Source organism: Talpa occidentalis, unplaced genomic scaffold (assembly GCF_014898055.3).
Source record: "Talpa occidentalis isolate TD23 unplaced genomic scaffold, MPIMG_talOcc4v2.1 talOcc4.8, whole genome shotgun sequence".
NCBI lineage: Eukaryota > Metazoa > Chordata > Mammalia > Eulipotyphla > Talpidae > Talpa > Talpa occidentalis.
The window spans coordinates 22667592-22685507 of NW_023605194.1; the positions used below are offsets into that span (position 1 = coordinate 22667592).

Consider the following 17916-nt stretch of genomic DNA (forward strand, 5'->3'; position numbering starts at 1 on the left):
CCGGGAAAAGGAATAAACATGCAGGAGCTTCAGCCTAGATTTGTACAGTCAATTTTTCTGAATAGTTCCCAGTCCTGTGTGCTGGGCTGGCTTGGCAATTAAGTGCCTTGATCTGCGGAGAAGGAGGGTGGGCTGGGGAGATGAAGCACTTGAAAATGATGAGATGGAAAGGAGGCAAGGTCTGGGAGACAGGGTTATACACAGAATAAAAGAATTCAGAAGGTTGCGGCTGGGTTTGAGCATGAAGGGGACATTGTTCGCGCTGGCTGGGCTGGCAGAGGGGCTGGCGAGAACAGAGGAAGGGAAGGAGGGGCCAGGAGGAGGCAGCTGAGGAGCACGGACGGGGACGGGAGTACCAGCTAACCATGCCAGGCAGTGCTGGAAGGACGGGACAGCCCAAGGAAGGGACACAGCTTCTGTGGAGCGGCCAGGCAGGCTGGGGCAGCTGGCGTGCCCAGAGGACACGTTAGAGCAGCTTCTCAGACTTCCAAAAGCCATTTGGCTGAGAAGAACCTATTTGGCCCACCAAGTTACTATTCTGTCTGCCTGCCTTCTCCAGCCCACCCTCTCCCTGCCCGCCAAGTCCCCCAGCTACCCGGCAGCCCCCATTGTCATTCCATTAAAGACACATGGACATCTGGCCGGAAAACTAGCTGAGTGCCCCCCCAGGAATGGACCCCAAATGTAAAGGCCACCACACGGAGCCTGGCCTGACTCTGGGGTTCTGGCAAGCAGCCGCTGCTCAGTGCCATGGGGCATGGGAAGTGGGGGGAGTGGAGCAGGTAACATGGGGGGCAGCAGCTGGGAGGAAGTCAGGTAGAGGTGTGTTCAGAGACCCGCAGGTCCCCCATCTGCTGGCCAGACCTTGGAGACCCTCACTCACACAAAAGAACAAACCCTGAGGCCAGAGAGGAGAAGGGACTTGGCCAAGGTCACCCCGGAGGTTTGAGCCCCATCCCCTGATGCCTAAACTGCTCAACTAGCTGTCCTTTCTGCTGAACCTCAGCTCAAGAATCCTGCTCCAGCCAGGAGACAGGAGGGGCTGGTGAGAGAAGAAGGCCCCACACCCACCAGGAAGCTGCCTGGGGTTGTGTGGCTGAAGCAGCTGCCTTGCTGAGGGCAGCAAGGGGAGGCGAGGCCACTGTGTCAGCAGCAGGGCAGTGTGCTGCCTGCACCCAGGGCTGCCTGGCTCTGTTCAAGGGGGAGGGGAGGCCTCCTTGCTAGACTCCGTCGAGTCTGCCGGCGGCCACTGCTCTGCTGGGTCACAGTGCCATCTAGCGGCCAGTGTGCCCACTCTCAGGGGACTGGAGGGCCCCTGGAGGGCAGTCCAGGGAGAGCTGCTGGTGCTGAGTTGGGCAGTGAGAAGGCCCCACCCACTTGCGGTTCAGGGCTCCCGAAGGATCCCAAGCTCGGAACTCCCCAGCCGCCTGCAGCCCCCAGGAGCCGGACAGCGCAGGAGCTGCTCAGCATGGCGGTCCCGGTGGAGGGCCTGGCGTGGGAGGAAGGAGGGGAAGCTAGGGGCCAAGAGCTCGGCACTGCCTCTGCAGCGCCTCTGACCCCAGGGTCGGCCGTGCGCCCTCCTCCTTTCTGGGTGCCTGGAACTGGCTGTCTGGCAGACCCTCGCAGAGATGGGCTTTGGAGTTACACTGCCAGGTACAGATCCTGCTGCCACCATCCTCCTGTCTAGACAGCAGTGGGCAAATTCACCTCACTAGACCTCAGTTTTCTCACCTGCAAAATGGTTGAAAATGAAAGCAGACAAATGGAATGTGCCTGGCACAGGCCTGGCTCGCAGGCAGTGCCCATGGAGAGTGGCTGACACCAGCACCTCCTCTTTGGAGGTTCTGACAGTGATGCCAGGGCCGTCTGTTGGGCATCTCCTGGGTGTAGGGAGTGCCATGCTGGGTGCAGGAAGCACAAAGGTTGCAGGGCTGGCCCTGCCCTGGAGTTCTTCCCCCTGTGTCCCCAGCCAGCCCTCCAGCCCTGGGCACCCCTTTCCACTGGAATCCACCGCTGTCCCTGGCTTCTGCTCCTCTCCCCAGTGCTCTACATTTTGGCCTCACCCTTTAAGGGAGCATCTGTCCAGCTGCAAGGTAGTGATTAAAGAAGCCTTAAAAGAAATTTGGAAAGAAAATGAAGGTGGATTTATGATGTTAGGTGGGGAGTTTTGCTGTAGGCTGGGAGCAGTGTGGAACAAAGCAGAGGGCAGATCTGATTTATAGGAAGTCATTATTGGAGGAGACAGAGAGGCCTAAAGCCCAGCTGAGACCTCTGGCAGATCCCCTACCAGCCGGCTCAGAGAGGTGATGGGGGAGGGGGATGCCAGGCGGGGGCCACGGAGCCCCCTGGGTCCCCAGCAAGCACTGGTGGAGCAGGAGCACCACCAGGGCTGCAGGCAGGGCTGGCGTGATGAGTCGTCAGCCAGGGCCAGAGACCAGGGAGTGCCACCACGGGCTTTCCAGGGGCACCCAGAGCCCCAGAATACAGAGGGTATCCGATATGTCAGGTGATTGACAAGAAGGGACATCACTTTTCAAGATCTGCTATATAGTGCGGGTGCCATCTTGGTGTGCATTTTTTTTTCTTTCCTCTAAAATGAGATTTTAAAGAAATGTCAGGCCTGTTGCTGGCCACGCTGGGTCTTATCGAGAGCACAGACCCCTTCTCTGTCGAGAGGGGACTCTAGTAGAAATGTTCGAGTGCACACTCTGACGATAGCATGAGCCCTGGGGTCATGCTAACATGGCCTTAAACAGCGACCCATTGCCCCCCGGCTGACATCCTGCCTCTCTGAGCCTTAGTTTCCCCACCTAGAAAATGGCAAGGCACTGTGCCTGGTGAACAGGACCAAAGAGCTGGTAGACAAAAAAGTGGCTCCTGCCACTTCTTTACCTGCCTCCCTCCTGCCAGCTCTCCAGCACCCTCACTGCCTTGGGGGCACTTCCCCGCTCTCCCAGATGCCCCAGGTTTGGAAGTCGCCACTTGGCAGACAAATAATGGAGCCTGCCCCCTGCCCACCTGCCCATCAGTGTCCTGCAAGGGTGGCCCGGTTGGTTAGGTGAGGACTGGGAACGCCCTGGTCTAGCAGCCTTCACACTTGTGGCCTCGGGACCCTGCCCAGCATCCAGAGGCCACAGCAGCACAAACACAGGGTCATTCTGCTGCAAGTTTCAGGAAAGTTAGGATGAGAGACTGTTGCCATCCTGACCTCACCCTCACACCTGGTTCTCTGACACACACACTCGCCCAGTCCTCATCCTCTTTGTCTTCCAGCACCTTCACTACTCTCTCACAGTATCTTGGATGCTTGTGGCAGACTGCAGGCCTTGGGGGCCACCAAAGTCATATTTCTATCACCATCTCATTGGATGGCTCCCACAGGGCCAAGCTCCCTGGCCGACGGGCCTCTCCTCAGTGCCCCACAGCATGGACTCCAGATAGACCCAGGAATCCGCTCCCAACCACGCTCTTCTGTGGTGCAGCAGGGAGGAAGCACTGGGAAGCAGAGCTGGAAGGATCCCGGGGTATCACCCATTTTACAAGGAGGGAGACCACAGCCTGGAGAGCACAGTCCCCAAGTGCCTGCATCAGAGGGGTAGAGGCCAGGAAGGAGCCCAGAAGCTTCTCCTTAGCACTGTGCATGTCTCTGCCTCTTTGTCCTGGGTCCTCACGCCAAAGTTTGAGGTGGTTCACCAGAACATCCCCGCTTCCCTACAACCTGTTTTTCCCCACAAGCCCTCTGGGGAAATATACCATATTCCCCCCACCCCAGAGCTGGTCCAGATGCAACCTTCACCCAAAATTGGACTTGAGCCTGCGTCATCCAGTTGTGGGTGTGGTGGTCAGAGGTCTGGGGGTGCAGCTCTTAAAGGTAAGCAAGGCTGCCCTGTGGGACTCTGACCCAATGAGGAGATCATCAGAGGGGGGTGCCACAATGTGGCAGGAGGTAGAGGGAGCCCTGGAGAGACATTTCCCTCTGCTACTCCACCACTCCGACCCAGGCTGGTGAGCAGCTGAGAAGCCTTCAGGAAGGGATGGGCAGGAGCAGCATTCACACCCTACCACAGATCCAGGAGCCCTTTGAAGCTCAAAAGTGTGGGGAAAATAAAGGGATATTATTCACTCAGCAGGTGGGAAATAGTCCAGCTAATGACTATATGGCACCTGACATTTTCCAAGGTATCTTCCAAAAACCAATTCACTTAATATTTATGACAGCCCCGAGAAGCAGCTATTATTACCAGTCTCAGGTTACAGGTGAGAAAGCAGAGGCCCAGAAATGTTCAATGACGTTCCCAAGGTCACACAGCCACACGGTTTGAACTTTCTGATCCCTACTCTCCCACCTCCTCCTCCCCTCCATGCTGCCTCTCCAGCCCCAACTGAGGGAGGACTGGTCCCCAGAGGATGTGATGGCCTCAAGTAAAAGGAATTAATTGATGTCAACTGGAGGAAACTCCCTATTGGGGCCCCATTCTCCTAGGTAAAATAAAAATGCCCCTAACTGCCCCTGGGTGAGTTAAACCTTAGGAGGGGGCACAGCATGGGCGTGATCAAGGCTGGAAGCTGAGAGAGGCGGGAGCAAGTCCAGGTGGAGGATACTTGCCAATTTCGCGGCCTAGTCCTTGGCTGGCGGAGAGGGTGCAGAGGCGCACTCAGGATGCACTTTATTGATTTGAAGAGGACTTATATGACTGACCGGGGAGTAGTGTCCCCTATGGCACTAGCAAGGGGCCAGCCAAGGGCCTGTCTCCAGTCTCAGTTTGGCCCCTCATCCTGAGGCTGCGGGGTCCGGTGCCAAGAGGCCAGCTCCCCGAAAATCAACTCACCTGCTCCCCAACCGTGCAGGGGACTTGCCAAGAAGGAGTTGTGGGTAACATCTCTGTTATGGTCTGGTTGCCATGGCAATAAATTGTCACTAATTAGTAGTGTGGTTACCATGGCAATTTTCTAGTAATTACAGGTTACAAATGGTGCAAGGCTTCAACCCAACCCAATTAGTTAATTAGAAAGATTTAGAAATTTGTCCAAAAGGGAAATAACCTGCTTTGTAGAAAATGAAGGGAATGTGTCACAGCTCGGGAGCCAGAGGCAGAGAGGAAATTGGAGGATGCCAGAGTGGGGGAGGAAGGATGGAGTTGCATGGCACCCGGCTCAGCACCCCACTGGGAATTGTGGGGGCCCAGGCAGGGCCCAGGGGTTCTCTCTGGAGCCTGCCCCTTGGCTGGAGTCTAGCGGGCCAGAACAGGGCCAGCGGCGGCTCCACTTTCTAATGGGCAGCAGCAGTGGTGCCCAGGTTGCAGCCCAGCACCCCTGCTTGCTGGCTTCCAGAACAGGCATGGAATCCTCTCTGCCCCCTCACCGAGGCTCCCCTAATGAAGAGCTCGCATCACATCATGGTGGTACTCCCTCTAGGAGTGTGGGCTCAGCAGCTCCGTTTAAATGAGGCTTTCCGCACTCCTTGAGAGCTAATTAGATTACCTAGGAGGATGGACTAGGTGAACTCGGAGACAAAGGGCCCAGGATGTGCTAATGAGGCACCCAGCCAGGAGAGCAGTGAGAGGGCCAGTGTCACTTTCCCCACCCCAGTCTCTTGGCCCCAGGCCCCAGCCCTGGAGGGGTGGGGGCTCCATTTGCACAGGGGAGAAAGGCCCCAGGAGTGCCCCCACAGGCATGTCTCCTCTGACCAGAGGAGCCAGGAACAGACCCTCCTCCCATCATTACCTTAGCTGTTTTGTGGAGACCTCAGTCCATCCGCAAGCAGGCAGGAGGGGGCAGGCAGCAGGGGTGGGCGCTTGGTCCAGTGTGCTCGGGTCTGTCTGAGCTCTCATTTACTTCAAGAGAAAAGAAAGCAAGTTTTTTTGATAATCATTCTCTGACCAGCTGACCAGCTCTTCAGAACATCGCCCTTCGGGAGAGCCCCCCGGGCACCCTGCTGGAGTGCAGGCTCTGATTGGGTGGGGCCTCTTAGATGCCACACCCCGCCCCATCTGGTCCTGGGCCTGACTGTGAGTCAGGAGGTTGTAGGATTCGTCAAAACACTTCACAAATCTTTATCCTCTCAAAACCCAGAAGTGGAAAAGACAGCGCACACTGTCCCCATTTTACAGAAGAGAAAACTGAGGCTTAATGGGTTATGGAAATTGCCCAAGGTCACTAGTCTCATAAAAAGCCCTGCAGGGCCAAGAACTCATGTCCCAGTCCCGGACAAAGTATTTCCAACTTTTAGGGCGTGCTAAGGGACGACATCAGGGCTTTGATGCCCATCATTGGGAGGGGTTTGATCAAGACTGGATTGGGCTTGTTGACATGGCAGCTCAAGTTGAACTTGAACGTGTCTAACCCAAATGTAGAGCGGACTTGATTTCTTTCTTTTTAAAAAGTATATAGGTTACGAGGTTTTACGCATTTAAACTACAGAAGCAATCTTGTTGCAACAAGGGGAACAGCACAAAGACATTTCAAAAAAAATGTCACCTATCACCTCTCCTTTTCTCCCCCAGCCCTACCCCATCATGGTAGCCAGTGTGGGCAGCTCAGGGTGTGGCCTTTCTCACTTTCCCCCAAACTCAAGAACAAGCCTGCACAAACATGTCTAGAAATAGCACGAATTATTTTCCTGTTTTTTTTTTTTAAGATTTATTTATGCATGCAAGAACTGGGGTACCAGCCAGAGGTACAGGGGGTGAGAGGATTCAGAAGAGATAGAGTGGGGAGCAGAACAGGCAGATTGACTGAAATACACTGCTGAGGGGAGCAGCAGGCAAGACAGGAGAGGTCTGCTGCACCATATGAACAGCTCCCTGGCAGGCCAGGGATTGAACTAGTGCTACCAAGGCTGCAGATAGCTTCACAGTGCTGTGCTTAACTTCCTACACCACCAGGGAGGCCCTTCCTATTTTTTTTAATTAAAGTCACACAATGCCATTACTTGGCAAATTGCCTTTTCATTTAGCAATTTGTGGTGGGCCTGCCTCCTAGCCAATAACGTGACCTACACAGGTTTTTTTAGCTGCGGAAATGACCATCCTGTGGCTGCACCGTCATCCGTTCAACCAGTGGCTGGACATGCAGTTGTCCCAGGTGTTTGCATGTCAAACAAAGCAAAGTATGCATCCTTATGCCTCCATCAGGAACAAGTCCCTATAGGTGCTACAACAGCAAGTGACCGTGGTCTTGATCAGCGGATGTGTGGCCTGGGGTGGGGTGGGGGCTGTTGGGAATCTGTGACTTGGCCAAAATGTTATGGATTTAGGATTATCGTCATTCAGCTGCTGAGGCAAGGTCTGTGTGGCAGCCTTTATTCCTTCAGTACGAAGTGGCTGGATCTTGTTCCTCACCAGGCTCATCATCTTTTATGGAGACTGGAGCCTATATCTGGGCTCAGGGAAACCTCCAGAAAGTCGGGATTCCCCCAAGGCGCTTTTTGATGCATTTTTGAAGTTTCTCAGAGGCTGCCTCTGTCCTCCAAGGGGCCTGGCTTTGCTTCTGCCACTCAGAATAGGTCGGTGTGCTCTCCTAGGGGGCCGGGGTGTCAGCGTGGGCCCCATCCTCAGCAACAGCGCCTCGGACATCTTTTGCGACAATGAGAATGGGCCCAACTTCCTCTTCCACAACCGAGGTGATGGCACCTTTGTGGATGCTGCAGCCAGTGCTGGTGAGTAGAGCCCCCACCCTGGGTCCTTCGGCCCCCTAGACCCACAGGGAACTCTGGGCCTCCCTACCCACTCCAGGCCAGTCCCTACAAGCCTCGGGAGAAGTCATCCTCCAAACCACACAAGAGGACCTTGCTGGTCACCTGCAATTCCACACCCTCCCAGGCTCAGGCCATAGGGTGTGTTTGCTGCTGGAGGGGCAGGGTGGGGGGCCTGGAACTCCTGACAATCCATTTGCCAGCAAACAAATTGGCCCGTGTTCCTCTGTGTCCTGTTTGTGTCTTTCAGCATCAAGTTCCCCTTCCTAGCTGCCTCTCTCCATTCCCTGTCCCCACGTTTATCTTAAACATTCAGTTCCATACAACGACCATTCATCAAGTCCTTGCTAAGTTCCAGCTGTTGGTGCTATGAACTGGGGTGCTAGCCTGAATAAGGCTATGACCACCTAACCCCTCAACTCTCCCCACACACAACACACACAGAGGCACTGACATTGTATAGGAAGAGACAGACGAATAAACAAATGGCTATAATAAGAGCTGGATAAAATCCACACAAGGCTCCTAGTTCAGCTCTCCTTCTTTCATTTGTGCTCAACCTTCATCTACCTCAGGACCTTTGCACTTGCCATTCTCTCTACCTAAAGTGCCCTCTCCCCCTTCTCTGTCTGCAGAACTCCTATTTATCCTTCAACACTTAGCTCAGAGATTGCCCATGAAGCCTTTCCTGACTCCTTCTGTGCCACCTGTCAAGATTGGCACCCTCTCCTCCGCCTTCCACTGCCCTTGCATGCCCCTCTCCCTTAGGCTTCTACAGTGCTCCAATAGCTCATTTTGCTACAATGCTTGGCACGCAGTGATCACCCAATAAATTTTGCTAAATGATGGAATTGACACTTAATAGGTATGGATCTCACTAGTCTGTCCTTCAACTATTTCTCCCCTCCCATTCCGCCCCACCTTGCCAATGAATGGATGGTTTGATTTTGTCTCCTTCTAGGAGGTATAGAGACAAACTCTGGCCTCCAGAAGAAGAGGTGAGCAGGGATCTAGACACATAGATCAAAGGTCCTATAAGCTCCAGCCAGAGCTGACATTGGCATTAAGCCCTGAGCGAGTGCCCATCCACTCTCCATGATTTATAAGCACCTGCTTCCCCAGCTCTCTCCTCCCTGTTCCGATTTTGAACATTCACCTCCTTCTCACCCTACTAGTAGCCAGTGAGTCCCTCATCCTTGTCTTGCCCTCTTCTCCTTCTCTGGCATAGCTGAAGTTGGGAGGCAGTGCTCCTGGCCTGTCCTCCCTCCCAGCTTACTCCTCCTGGTGCCATACACTCTGGCAGCAAATTTTCTCATTGCTGAAAAATCATAAAATGAAGGGGAGGTGGTAGTGGAGAAAACCTAGAGGATTTGATAAGGTGTTAAAGAGATGGAAGCAGAGGTGAGCCAACAAGTTGGAGTGGGAGAAGGTATCAGGCGGGAGGAGAGAGGAAAGGTGTTAGGCCCGTAATTGAAAGTCAGAATGATTGCAGGGGTTTAACAAGACATGTCAAGAGGGCATTCATCACCCAAACAGATGCTGCTGTGAAATGCAGCCTGGCACCGATTATTCCCGTGAAAGGGAACCAGCTCCTTGTCAAGGTGCCTCGTAGATAGGAGAGAAATGGGCCAACACGGAAGGCCACTGACATTAGGGCTGGGAGTTTTGCAGAGAATTAATGGGGTATTAATCCTACAGGTTGGAAGCGGCCCCTATTCCTTTGCAAATCCCCTTCCTGAAGCCTGGGTCTAACTGCCTCTTCTCTCCCTGCCCCCGGCCTCCACTAGGATGCTCAACCTCCAAGTTTCCCAGAGGGCCCCACCCAGCTCCTCCTGGCTCCCATCCTCAAGATCTCCATATTTGCAGCTGGCACAAGCTTCCTGTGCCCTGGATTCTGGAATCCCCACACCCCATCCTATTGTCCTATGGCCCACCGCCCCAACTGCCTGATGACCGATGGCAATGTGCCCTCCAAAAGCACCACGCAGGTGTCGAGAGATGGCATCTGTGCCCTCAGGTCGTGCGTGATTTGAGGGAACGAGTCTGCTATGAGCAGATAGTTGGTCAGGCCATCGCTGCAGGCAAGCTGCCCTCCATCCTCCCCCAGGATCCGCTCAGTCCCCCTGGCCATTGGTGACCTGGGACACAAGCTTCTCTTCCCTGGCCTCACAAGGCACACCTTGGGATTCTCTGTCTCGGTACAGTATTTTCTCTGCTGTCACCAATATCCCCAGGTCACCACCAGCACCAGCATAGACACTACAGGTATCTATGATGACCAAGAAGGTGACCAAGAAGACAGTTCCTGACCTCAGAGAGCATAAGGTGTAGTGGGGGAAACCAGACACCCTAAGCAAGTAGACTGCAAAGGAACATAATGACAACGTGGAGGAAAAGAATAGAAGGCTGTCAGGGAGAAGAATGGGGAAAGGGAAGACCAGGGCCTGTTTCCATGGAAGTGATCAGGGAGGACTTCCCTGAGGAGGTGACCTTGTAGCTGAGAGAATAACAACCAAGAATCAGGGAAAGAGTACCCCAGGAGGAAAGTCACTGCTTGAACAAAGTCATAGAAGCTGGAAGGAGCTTGGTTCATTTGAGAAATTAAAAGAACACAGGGTGGCCAAAGGTTAGTGAGAAAGAGAAAGACCAGTTAAGGCAGGTAGAAGTCTTGTGCTACCCCTGCAGGAGTTTGAACTTGACCTGAGAGCACTGGGGAGATTGACCAAAAGTACCAATCAGCTTAATGTATCCCAGTGGCAGTATTGGGGTGACCGGAGAGGCCTTTAGTCCTCCAGAATTTCCACCATTCTCCCTCCCCCAAGGTACCCCAAAATGGAGCAAAATAGTGTGCTTGCTGGCCAGTACAGATAGAAGACAGGTTTCTGCTCCCCTTTGCAACTATTGATAGAGGGCTGTGTCACCTCCTGCCCCTCTAGAGAAATTCTGAGCAGGCCCTGCTGCTCCCAGGGAGTAGAGACAGTGAGGGGTTGCCCTCCCTGGGTGCTCCCATGGAATTCCAGCAAGGTGAGCGTACCTGCCAGGGGCTCTGCCCTGAGGGCTCTGACATCCCTCCCCAGGTGTGGACGATCCCCACCAGCACGGCCGAGGTGTCGCCCTAGCTGACTTCAACCGGGACGGCAAAGTCGACATCGTGTATGGCAACTGGAATGGCCCCCACCGGCTCTACCTGCAGATGAGCGCCCATGGGAAGGTCCACTTTCGGGTAAGAAGGGGCCTCTTCCTCCACTGTGAGTGGCCCTGGCGTGATCAGGAGACACAGCCCCGCTTGTGCCTCTTGCCAGGCTGAGAAGGGGCTTGTGACTCTGCAGAGCCTGGGGGTGTGAGGCCACAATGAAGGTGACATCTGGGGGATAATGGACGATGTCTGGGACATTCTTGACAAATGGGATAGGAGTGCTACTGGCATCTGGTGAGTAGAGGTGAAGGATGCTGCTAAACATCCTATGATTTCCAGGACAGCCTCACCACCAAAAAGGATCCAGCCCCAAATGTCATAGTGTTGAGTTGAGAAACCTGCTGACCCTTCCGATGGCCTCTTCCCAGAGCTCACAGGAGCAATAAGAATAATAATAGAGGCCCCATTTATCAGGTGCCTTCCATGTGCCAGGAACTGTGCTAAGCGTTTTACATACATTATCCCAGGCGTGCAATGCAGCAACCCCAAGGGGGCTATGTAGGTTTCCATTTTTATAGGATCAATAGAATAATAATGAGTTAAAGATCTTGAGGTCTCTTTGTTCCCCAGCTCTTTAGTCCCTGCTCAGCCCACCCTGGCCAGCTGGCCAGGCTCTTAATCAGCCTCATTACTGTGCCAATGAGGACAGCCTTCCTTCCTGGCCTCCCCAAAATAGGCAGCTCACCAGCTGTCCTAGGCCGGCTGGGCCTATGGAGAGGACCTGCGGGAAGAGGACGAGAGACAAGGCCGGGCCGAAGGGCAGAGGGGCACACCCAGAAACACCAATGGTGCCTTCCCAAGCCCTCTCCGGAAAGACCCTGAGATTTGGACAGGTTCCCGGGGTATTTAAGAGGCAAATCCATCGATCATGGATATTCTGCTAAGAAACAAAAAGGTCTCCGTGCACAGTTCTCTTTCAGAGGAAAGTCCCACACCTGGGGCCTTTGTCCACCAAGGCCCTGTCAGCACTATGTGGTCCCAGCTGGGCTATCTTGGGGCTGAGGTCTCCCCAGGAGACCTCAAAATAAATGTCTCAAAAAAAGGAAAATATCAAGATTTCCAAGAAACACTGCAAGGTTCTAGAGGCAGCAACACCACATCTGAAGGCATCCGCGGCTGCCTTCCGTGACTCCAAGTGCAGGGCCAGCCAGGGCAATGCAATGGTGGAGGCTGTGCCCATTGCGTGCCAAGCATTTTACACACAGTCCTCACAACCTGGCAGCTACTGCTACGCACTCCTTGCTGATGAGGAAAGCGAGACTCCAGGAGCTGAGTAACTTGCCTAAGACCACACAAGCTAGTCAGCAGAGAAACCTGGCTCCAAATGCACAGCACCTCCCAGTGTCCACCCCACTTCGAGCCTCACCGGGGGCCTGGAAAGGGCACAGCATCTGGAATCAGACACCCCGACTATGGCCCCACTCATCAGCTATGAGTGCGAGCCACACCCCTCCTCCTCCGAGGAGGCCTGGGAATGGGGATGCTAATGTCTGCCCTGCCCCAAGTTACCGACAGGAGGCCTAAGTGTGAGCCAAGCTAGGAAACAGCAAAGGCTTCACGAGGGTGACATGGGACCATTCCTCTTCCCCCTTGTTTCCTCAAGCGGCCTCAACTTCATGTGGTTCTAATCACAGCCCTCTCACCCCCCACCCCAGGGCCCTGTGCGGCAGGTGGGGAAGGAGGTTCAGTTGGGCTGACCTTGACCTTTGCAGCATCACATGCACGGTGGGGAGCGCCGGCTCTCCCACCCCCACCCCCACATTGTGCATCTGCCCGCTGACCTGCGGCCTCTCTCCTCCCAGGACATCGCCTCACCCAAGTTCTCCATGCCCTCGCCTGTCCGCACAGTCATCGCTGCTGACTTTGACAACGACCAGGAGCTGGAGATCTTCTTCAACAACTTCGCCCACCGCAGTTCCTCAGCCAACCGCCTCTTCCGGTAGATGCTCCAGCCTGGCTCGTAGCCGCTCACTCGGAGCGTCTGGGAGTCAAGGAGGGAGGTGTAGGAGACAGAAAGGCTTCCTCCAGGAGCTGAGGTGGAGGAGGGTCCCCTGACGAATGGACAGAGAGGAGGAAAGGACAGGGATTGAGTCAGAGCCTGTGGGATGGAGGGCAGGTCCTGGCAGGAAGCTGGCCTCCTGCTGTCTTGGGGACACCAGGCAGAGGCACACGGCCCAGAGTGTGGCCAGACACCGGGGCCCACAGAACAGAGTCCACATGTCCTTAAAAAGGGCGTCCAGAGTCCACTCTGGGGGCAGCTGGGTTATACAGAGGCAGGAGGGGTTATTGCCTGCAGGACTCCTCAGAACCTTTAACTTGGCCATGAGCATCTTTTTCCAAAGATAGATAAAATGTTCAAATGGACTTGACCACAGACACCGCTTTCAAAGGCCTTCCACTTGGGACTGGTGCTCTGCAGAACACCCCTGGGGATGTGCTGCAAGAGACCAGCGGTGACAAGGGGAGGAGAGTCACAGCCCGCGGGCTTCTGGCCAGCTCCTGAGTGGTGTCCAGGTGGAAGGGCTGGATTTTCAGAGACAGTTCTTCTCTTCGAGGGATTAGGAAACCTCTGGCATTAGAATCACCCAAGTGCTTTTGGAAGTACAGAATCCTGGTGCCCTCCTGCCTCTCCTGAGTCAGAATTTCAGGGGTGAGACCCAGGAATCTCCATTTTTAACAAGTGCACTAGGCAGCAGATGATTCTCAACAGGTTCAAGAACTGCTGTTGGGAAACAAACTTCAGACCCACGTGGTGTGAGCTGGTGCTGAGCTTGGTCTAAAACATGCCAGTGGGTCTTGAGAGCAGGTGGGGAGAGGTGGGTGGATTCAGGAAATGGGCCAGATCACCTGCTTGGTTCCTCAGGGCCCCAGCCCTAGCCCCTCCCCCAGAAGGGCCCCAACTATTAATAAAAGGTGGGAGCTGTGACTAAGGGTGTTTTAAAATATAATTATTAACAAAGCATCAATCTTGACTGGATATAATCACCCCCCAAAGGCACCAGATTTACTAATTAGGTGCCTTGCAAAAAGCTTATTCACAACTTTCAGATTAATTGCAGAAGATCAATTGCTCGTTAACAGAGACACTGCTTTCCTGCTCTGGCTAATAAAGTGTCACTGCCAGGACCTCTGAGCATCTAGGAGTCTAGTGCTCTGGTGTCTGCGGCCTGAGAGCCCAGCCCCTCTCTGCACGCCTGCCCAAGCCTCACTGTTTCCCGCTTACCCCCACCCCCGACTGCAGGCGGGCCGGAGACCATTGTCCCTGGACAGGTGCCCATGGGGGAGTGTTTGCGCCCACACCATGGCAGTGGAAGCCACTTCCCAGCTACATGTCTGTGCCCCCAGTCTCCATGGCAAATGGCTGGGTCCAGAGCACACAGCGGAGGGTGCGAGGGGCTGCAGCTGGGCCACCTGTCGGCTGTCTAGACGTATAGCCCCACCTGTCCTGCACCACACAGGATTTTCTCCCGTGCTGAAGGGCCCCTCACAGGGCCACCAGGAACACAAAGCCTCAGGGTACCTGAGTCTGCCCTGATGACGTCTAGGGCAACAGGAAACTCATTGCCCCAACAGGACTTACCAAGCATGAGAGGGACCTGTCAGCAGCAACAGGCGTGTGCAGACACTCTCCCGAGACGAGCACATGTCCCGCTGACCCCTCCAAACACGTTCTGATCTGTTCTCTTCTCTGCATCCTACGCCACGCCCACTCTTCCTGCGGCACCACCTCAACCTCCCTGTGTCTAGTCCCCCAGAGCAAGTTGCTGAAAATTCGAGTCTGACCACACCCAGTTCCACCTGAAACCCTTGATCAGCTCCCCACTGTCCTCTCCTGACATATCCCACAGAGCCTGGCATTGTCCCCAACCTCATCACGCTCCAGTTCCCTTCTATACCTAAGCACCTGACACCCCAGCTTCCTTCAATTCTGGGCTGGGCCAGGCTTGGCCCCTCAAGCTGCCCACACATCCTCCCTCCCCTCGTCTGAGAGACACAAATTCACTCGTCATTCTGGCCCAGAATGACGTCATTACGTGGCTCCTCCTCCAGGCCTGGTCACCCAAATCTGGGTGAGAGTGCTGAGTCCTGTACCCCCTCAGTCCCACTCTCCCTGTAGGCCTTCAGCACTCTGAATGGGGTTCCCTATCACCATGGACCCTGAGCTCTGGCCTCCCTGGTGGGCACCGTAACCAAGGTCCCCACACGGCACCCGGCACACAGAAATTGCTGCAGAATTTGTTCAGCAAATATATCATCACGGTGGAGCCCTAGGCTTTATCCTTAGGAGCCCTTAACGGCAGTGGCCCTGAGGCCGTGGGTGTCTCTGCCCAGCTGTGGCAGAGTATACAGGGCTCAGGTGATCAAAGGAGCCGTAGGTATTGACAGGCTAAGGCATCTACACCCCTAGCAGGTGGGCACATGCCCTGGCACCACAGGACATGGTACCCACTGCCCAGCCTTCGCAGGCACATGGTCAGCACAGATGCCCCCTGTGGCCAGAGGAGACCACCCAGCATGTCTGTCAGTGCTGCAGACACCCTGTGGCTGTGCCAGCGCTCCTTGCCATGTGCCTCTGCAGACTCCAACTCAGGGGATTCACCCCCCCCCACCCAGAAAGCCCTGGTCACCTCACAGCCTTCTGGTGACGCTCTGTGACTTGGGTAAACAGTAGCCACCTGAGAGGGTGGAGAGGGGTACAGAGCCCTCCTGGGCCTCCGTCTGTCCCTGACATTGCTCCACACATCCTGGGCAGAGCCCCCAAGGCTAAGAGAACCCAATGAGTGAGGAAAAATGAGAGAGGGAAGCTCCACCATTAGCATTTGGTTCTGTGTGGAGAAAGAGCATACCTTTCACAGTGGACTTTTCTGAAGCAAATGTTACCACAATTCAGAGTTCAAAATAGCAGAACCCCTGCAGCCCCAAGGGCCTTCCCTCCCGCTTGCCTCTGGAATTCATCCATGTGTCCCACAGACATGTGCTTGGAGCTCTCTGAAAGCCAGGCACTGTGTTAGATGCTGCGGAAGATGCAAAGATGAATAATACATGGTCCCAGCCTGCAAAGAGCTCACAGTCTAGCTGGGGAGATAAGTTGCTTTCATACAGAGCTTCAACACAAGGCAAAGTGATAAAGGCCAGCAGAGAGATAAAGACAGGGTAGGAAAGCATTGCTTCTCAAAGGACGATCAGGGAGGGTGTGGAAGAGGTGGCATTTGAGTGGGGTTTGAACCTTGGGTAGCATCCAGAACTCAGAAACCTAGGGCCGCTCAAGGGAAAGCGAAGGTCAGTTGAAGGTGGCTGTGTCCCTGCCCCTTCTCCATCCATCAACTGCCCTTCTCCGGCTGTCTATAACTCATCCATTAGAGAAGGAAAAATCAATATTTACCAACGTAAATTAAAACCCAAGAAGGGAACAGGCAGGGTCTGTGAGCAGAGAGGCTCTTAGGCAACCCAGTGGCAGCCCAAACACAGCAGGCCCTGGGGGGCTCAGGAGACAGGAATGAGGGAGTGGGCCTCTGGGTCCCACATTTCCTCAGACCTGAGCCAAGCCTGTCTCCTCCCCTGCAGCGTCATCCGCAGGGAGCATGGCGACCCCCTCATTGAGGAACTGAATCCTGGCGATGCGTTGGAGCCTGAGGGCCGGGGCACAGGTGAGGCACCTGAGGACTCCCACTGGCACCCCCGTCAGCTCTGCCCATACCTAGGGTGAGGGTGGACAGGAGGGGGCGGCCAGTCCCACAGCAGGCTCCACCTGTGCCTGCAGGCCTGCAGCTGAGCATAGTGGTGGAGGCGCCCCTAGGGGCCAGGCAGAGCAGGCAGGAAGCAGAGGGGCTGGTCCACTGAAGCCAGGGCCTGGGATCTCCGGGCTGTAGCTTTCTGGCCAGGCCTGATGGTGGGGATGGAAAGGAAGGTGTGACCTCTCCCCTCTCCCACAGGGGTTAGAGAAACAATCCTGAGCCAGGAGTCCCAAGACGCAGCCCTGCCATTGTCTCACTTCTGATGGTGGAAAAGTTGCTTCATCTGGGTCTTGTTCTCCACGTTCATATAATGACATCTGCCCTCCTCAGTTGTCTGGGGTGTAGTAAGGACCAAAAAGGGGACTATATGCACACAACGCTTTATAGATTGACAAAGTGCAGGTCTAAAGGGCAAGTATAATAGAAGAGAGAGAAGTCCTTGTGGCCTGTGTAATTTGCACGCATCCTCTCTGCGCAAAATCCCGGGGAAGGAAAGGGAAACCCTGTTTTGCGAGTTCCGATCATGAGTGGCTGTAAGAAAGGAGAGGCGCAGGCTTCAGGCCCCAACCGCCCTGCCCCAGCTGTGTCCTTTCTCTGCCTCCCACACTCAGGGCTGTGGCCATGGCACTGGTCCTGAGGCCCCTCCCGGTGGGTCTCCTGGTCGATGGCCAGAGTGAAATCTGCGTTGTTGCAGGGGGCGTGGTGACGGACTTCGATGGAGACGGGATGCTGGACCTCATCTTGTCCCATGGGGAGTCCATGGCTCAGCCGCTGTCTGTCTTCCGGGGTAACCAGGTATGCATGGACCTCGGGACCGTGGAGCCCAGCCCGATGTGCTCTCCTGGGTCCAGGGAGGATGAGGACAGAGGAGCTGGGGTGCTTGCTTGACCACTGTGGCGGGAGACGCACATCCTCAGGCCTGCTTTCCACCGCCAGAGCCAGCCTCCGCTTCTCCAGCACCTCTTCCCACCAGCAGCCAAGCTGTCCTCGCTTGGGCCTTCCTGCCTGGCTTCCTCCCCTCTCTCTTTCCTGGGCTGTGCCTTCTGCTCTTTCGTCCCTTCCTCTCCACCTGCCCCTGCCCCTCCGGCTGAGCCAGGCCATCTTCCTTCCCTCGCCCCACAGGGCTTCAGCAACAACTGGCTGCGAGTGGTACCGCGGACCCGATTTGGGGCCTTCGCCAGAGGGGCGAAGGTCGTGCTGTACACCAAGAAGAGTGGGGCCCACCTGAGGATCATCGACGGGGGCTCGGGGTACCTGTGTGAGATGGAGCCTGTGGCCCACTTTGGCTTGGG

The 17916-nt window shown here is 55.1% G+C and overlaps 1 protein-coding gene across 3 annotated transcripts in view; it reads left to right on the plus strand.

Moving 5' to 3' along the window:
• CRTAC1 (cartilage acidic protein 1) overlaps positions 1–17916 on the plus strand; it is a 130607-nt gene that overhangs the window by 100315 nt on the left and 12376 nt on the right. For all 3 annotated transcript variants that reach the window (XM_054690194.1, XM_054690193.1, XM_054690195.1), the window contains exons 6-11: positions 7523–7657; positions 10771–10916; positions 12692–12828; positions 16455–16537; positions 17319–17419; positions 17747–17915. In XM_054690194.1, the coding sequence (XP_054546169.1) occupies positions 7523–7657; positions 10771–10916; positions 12692–12828; positions 16455–16537; positions 17319–17419; positions 17747–17915 (771 nt within the window). The remainder of the gene's footprint in view (positions 1–7522; positions 7658–10770; positions 10917–12691; positions 12829–16454; positions 16538–17318; positions 17420–17746; position 17916) is intronic.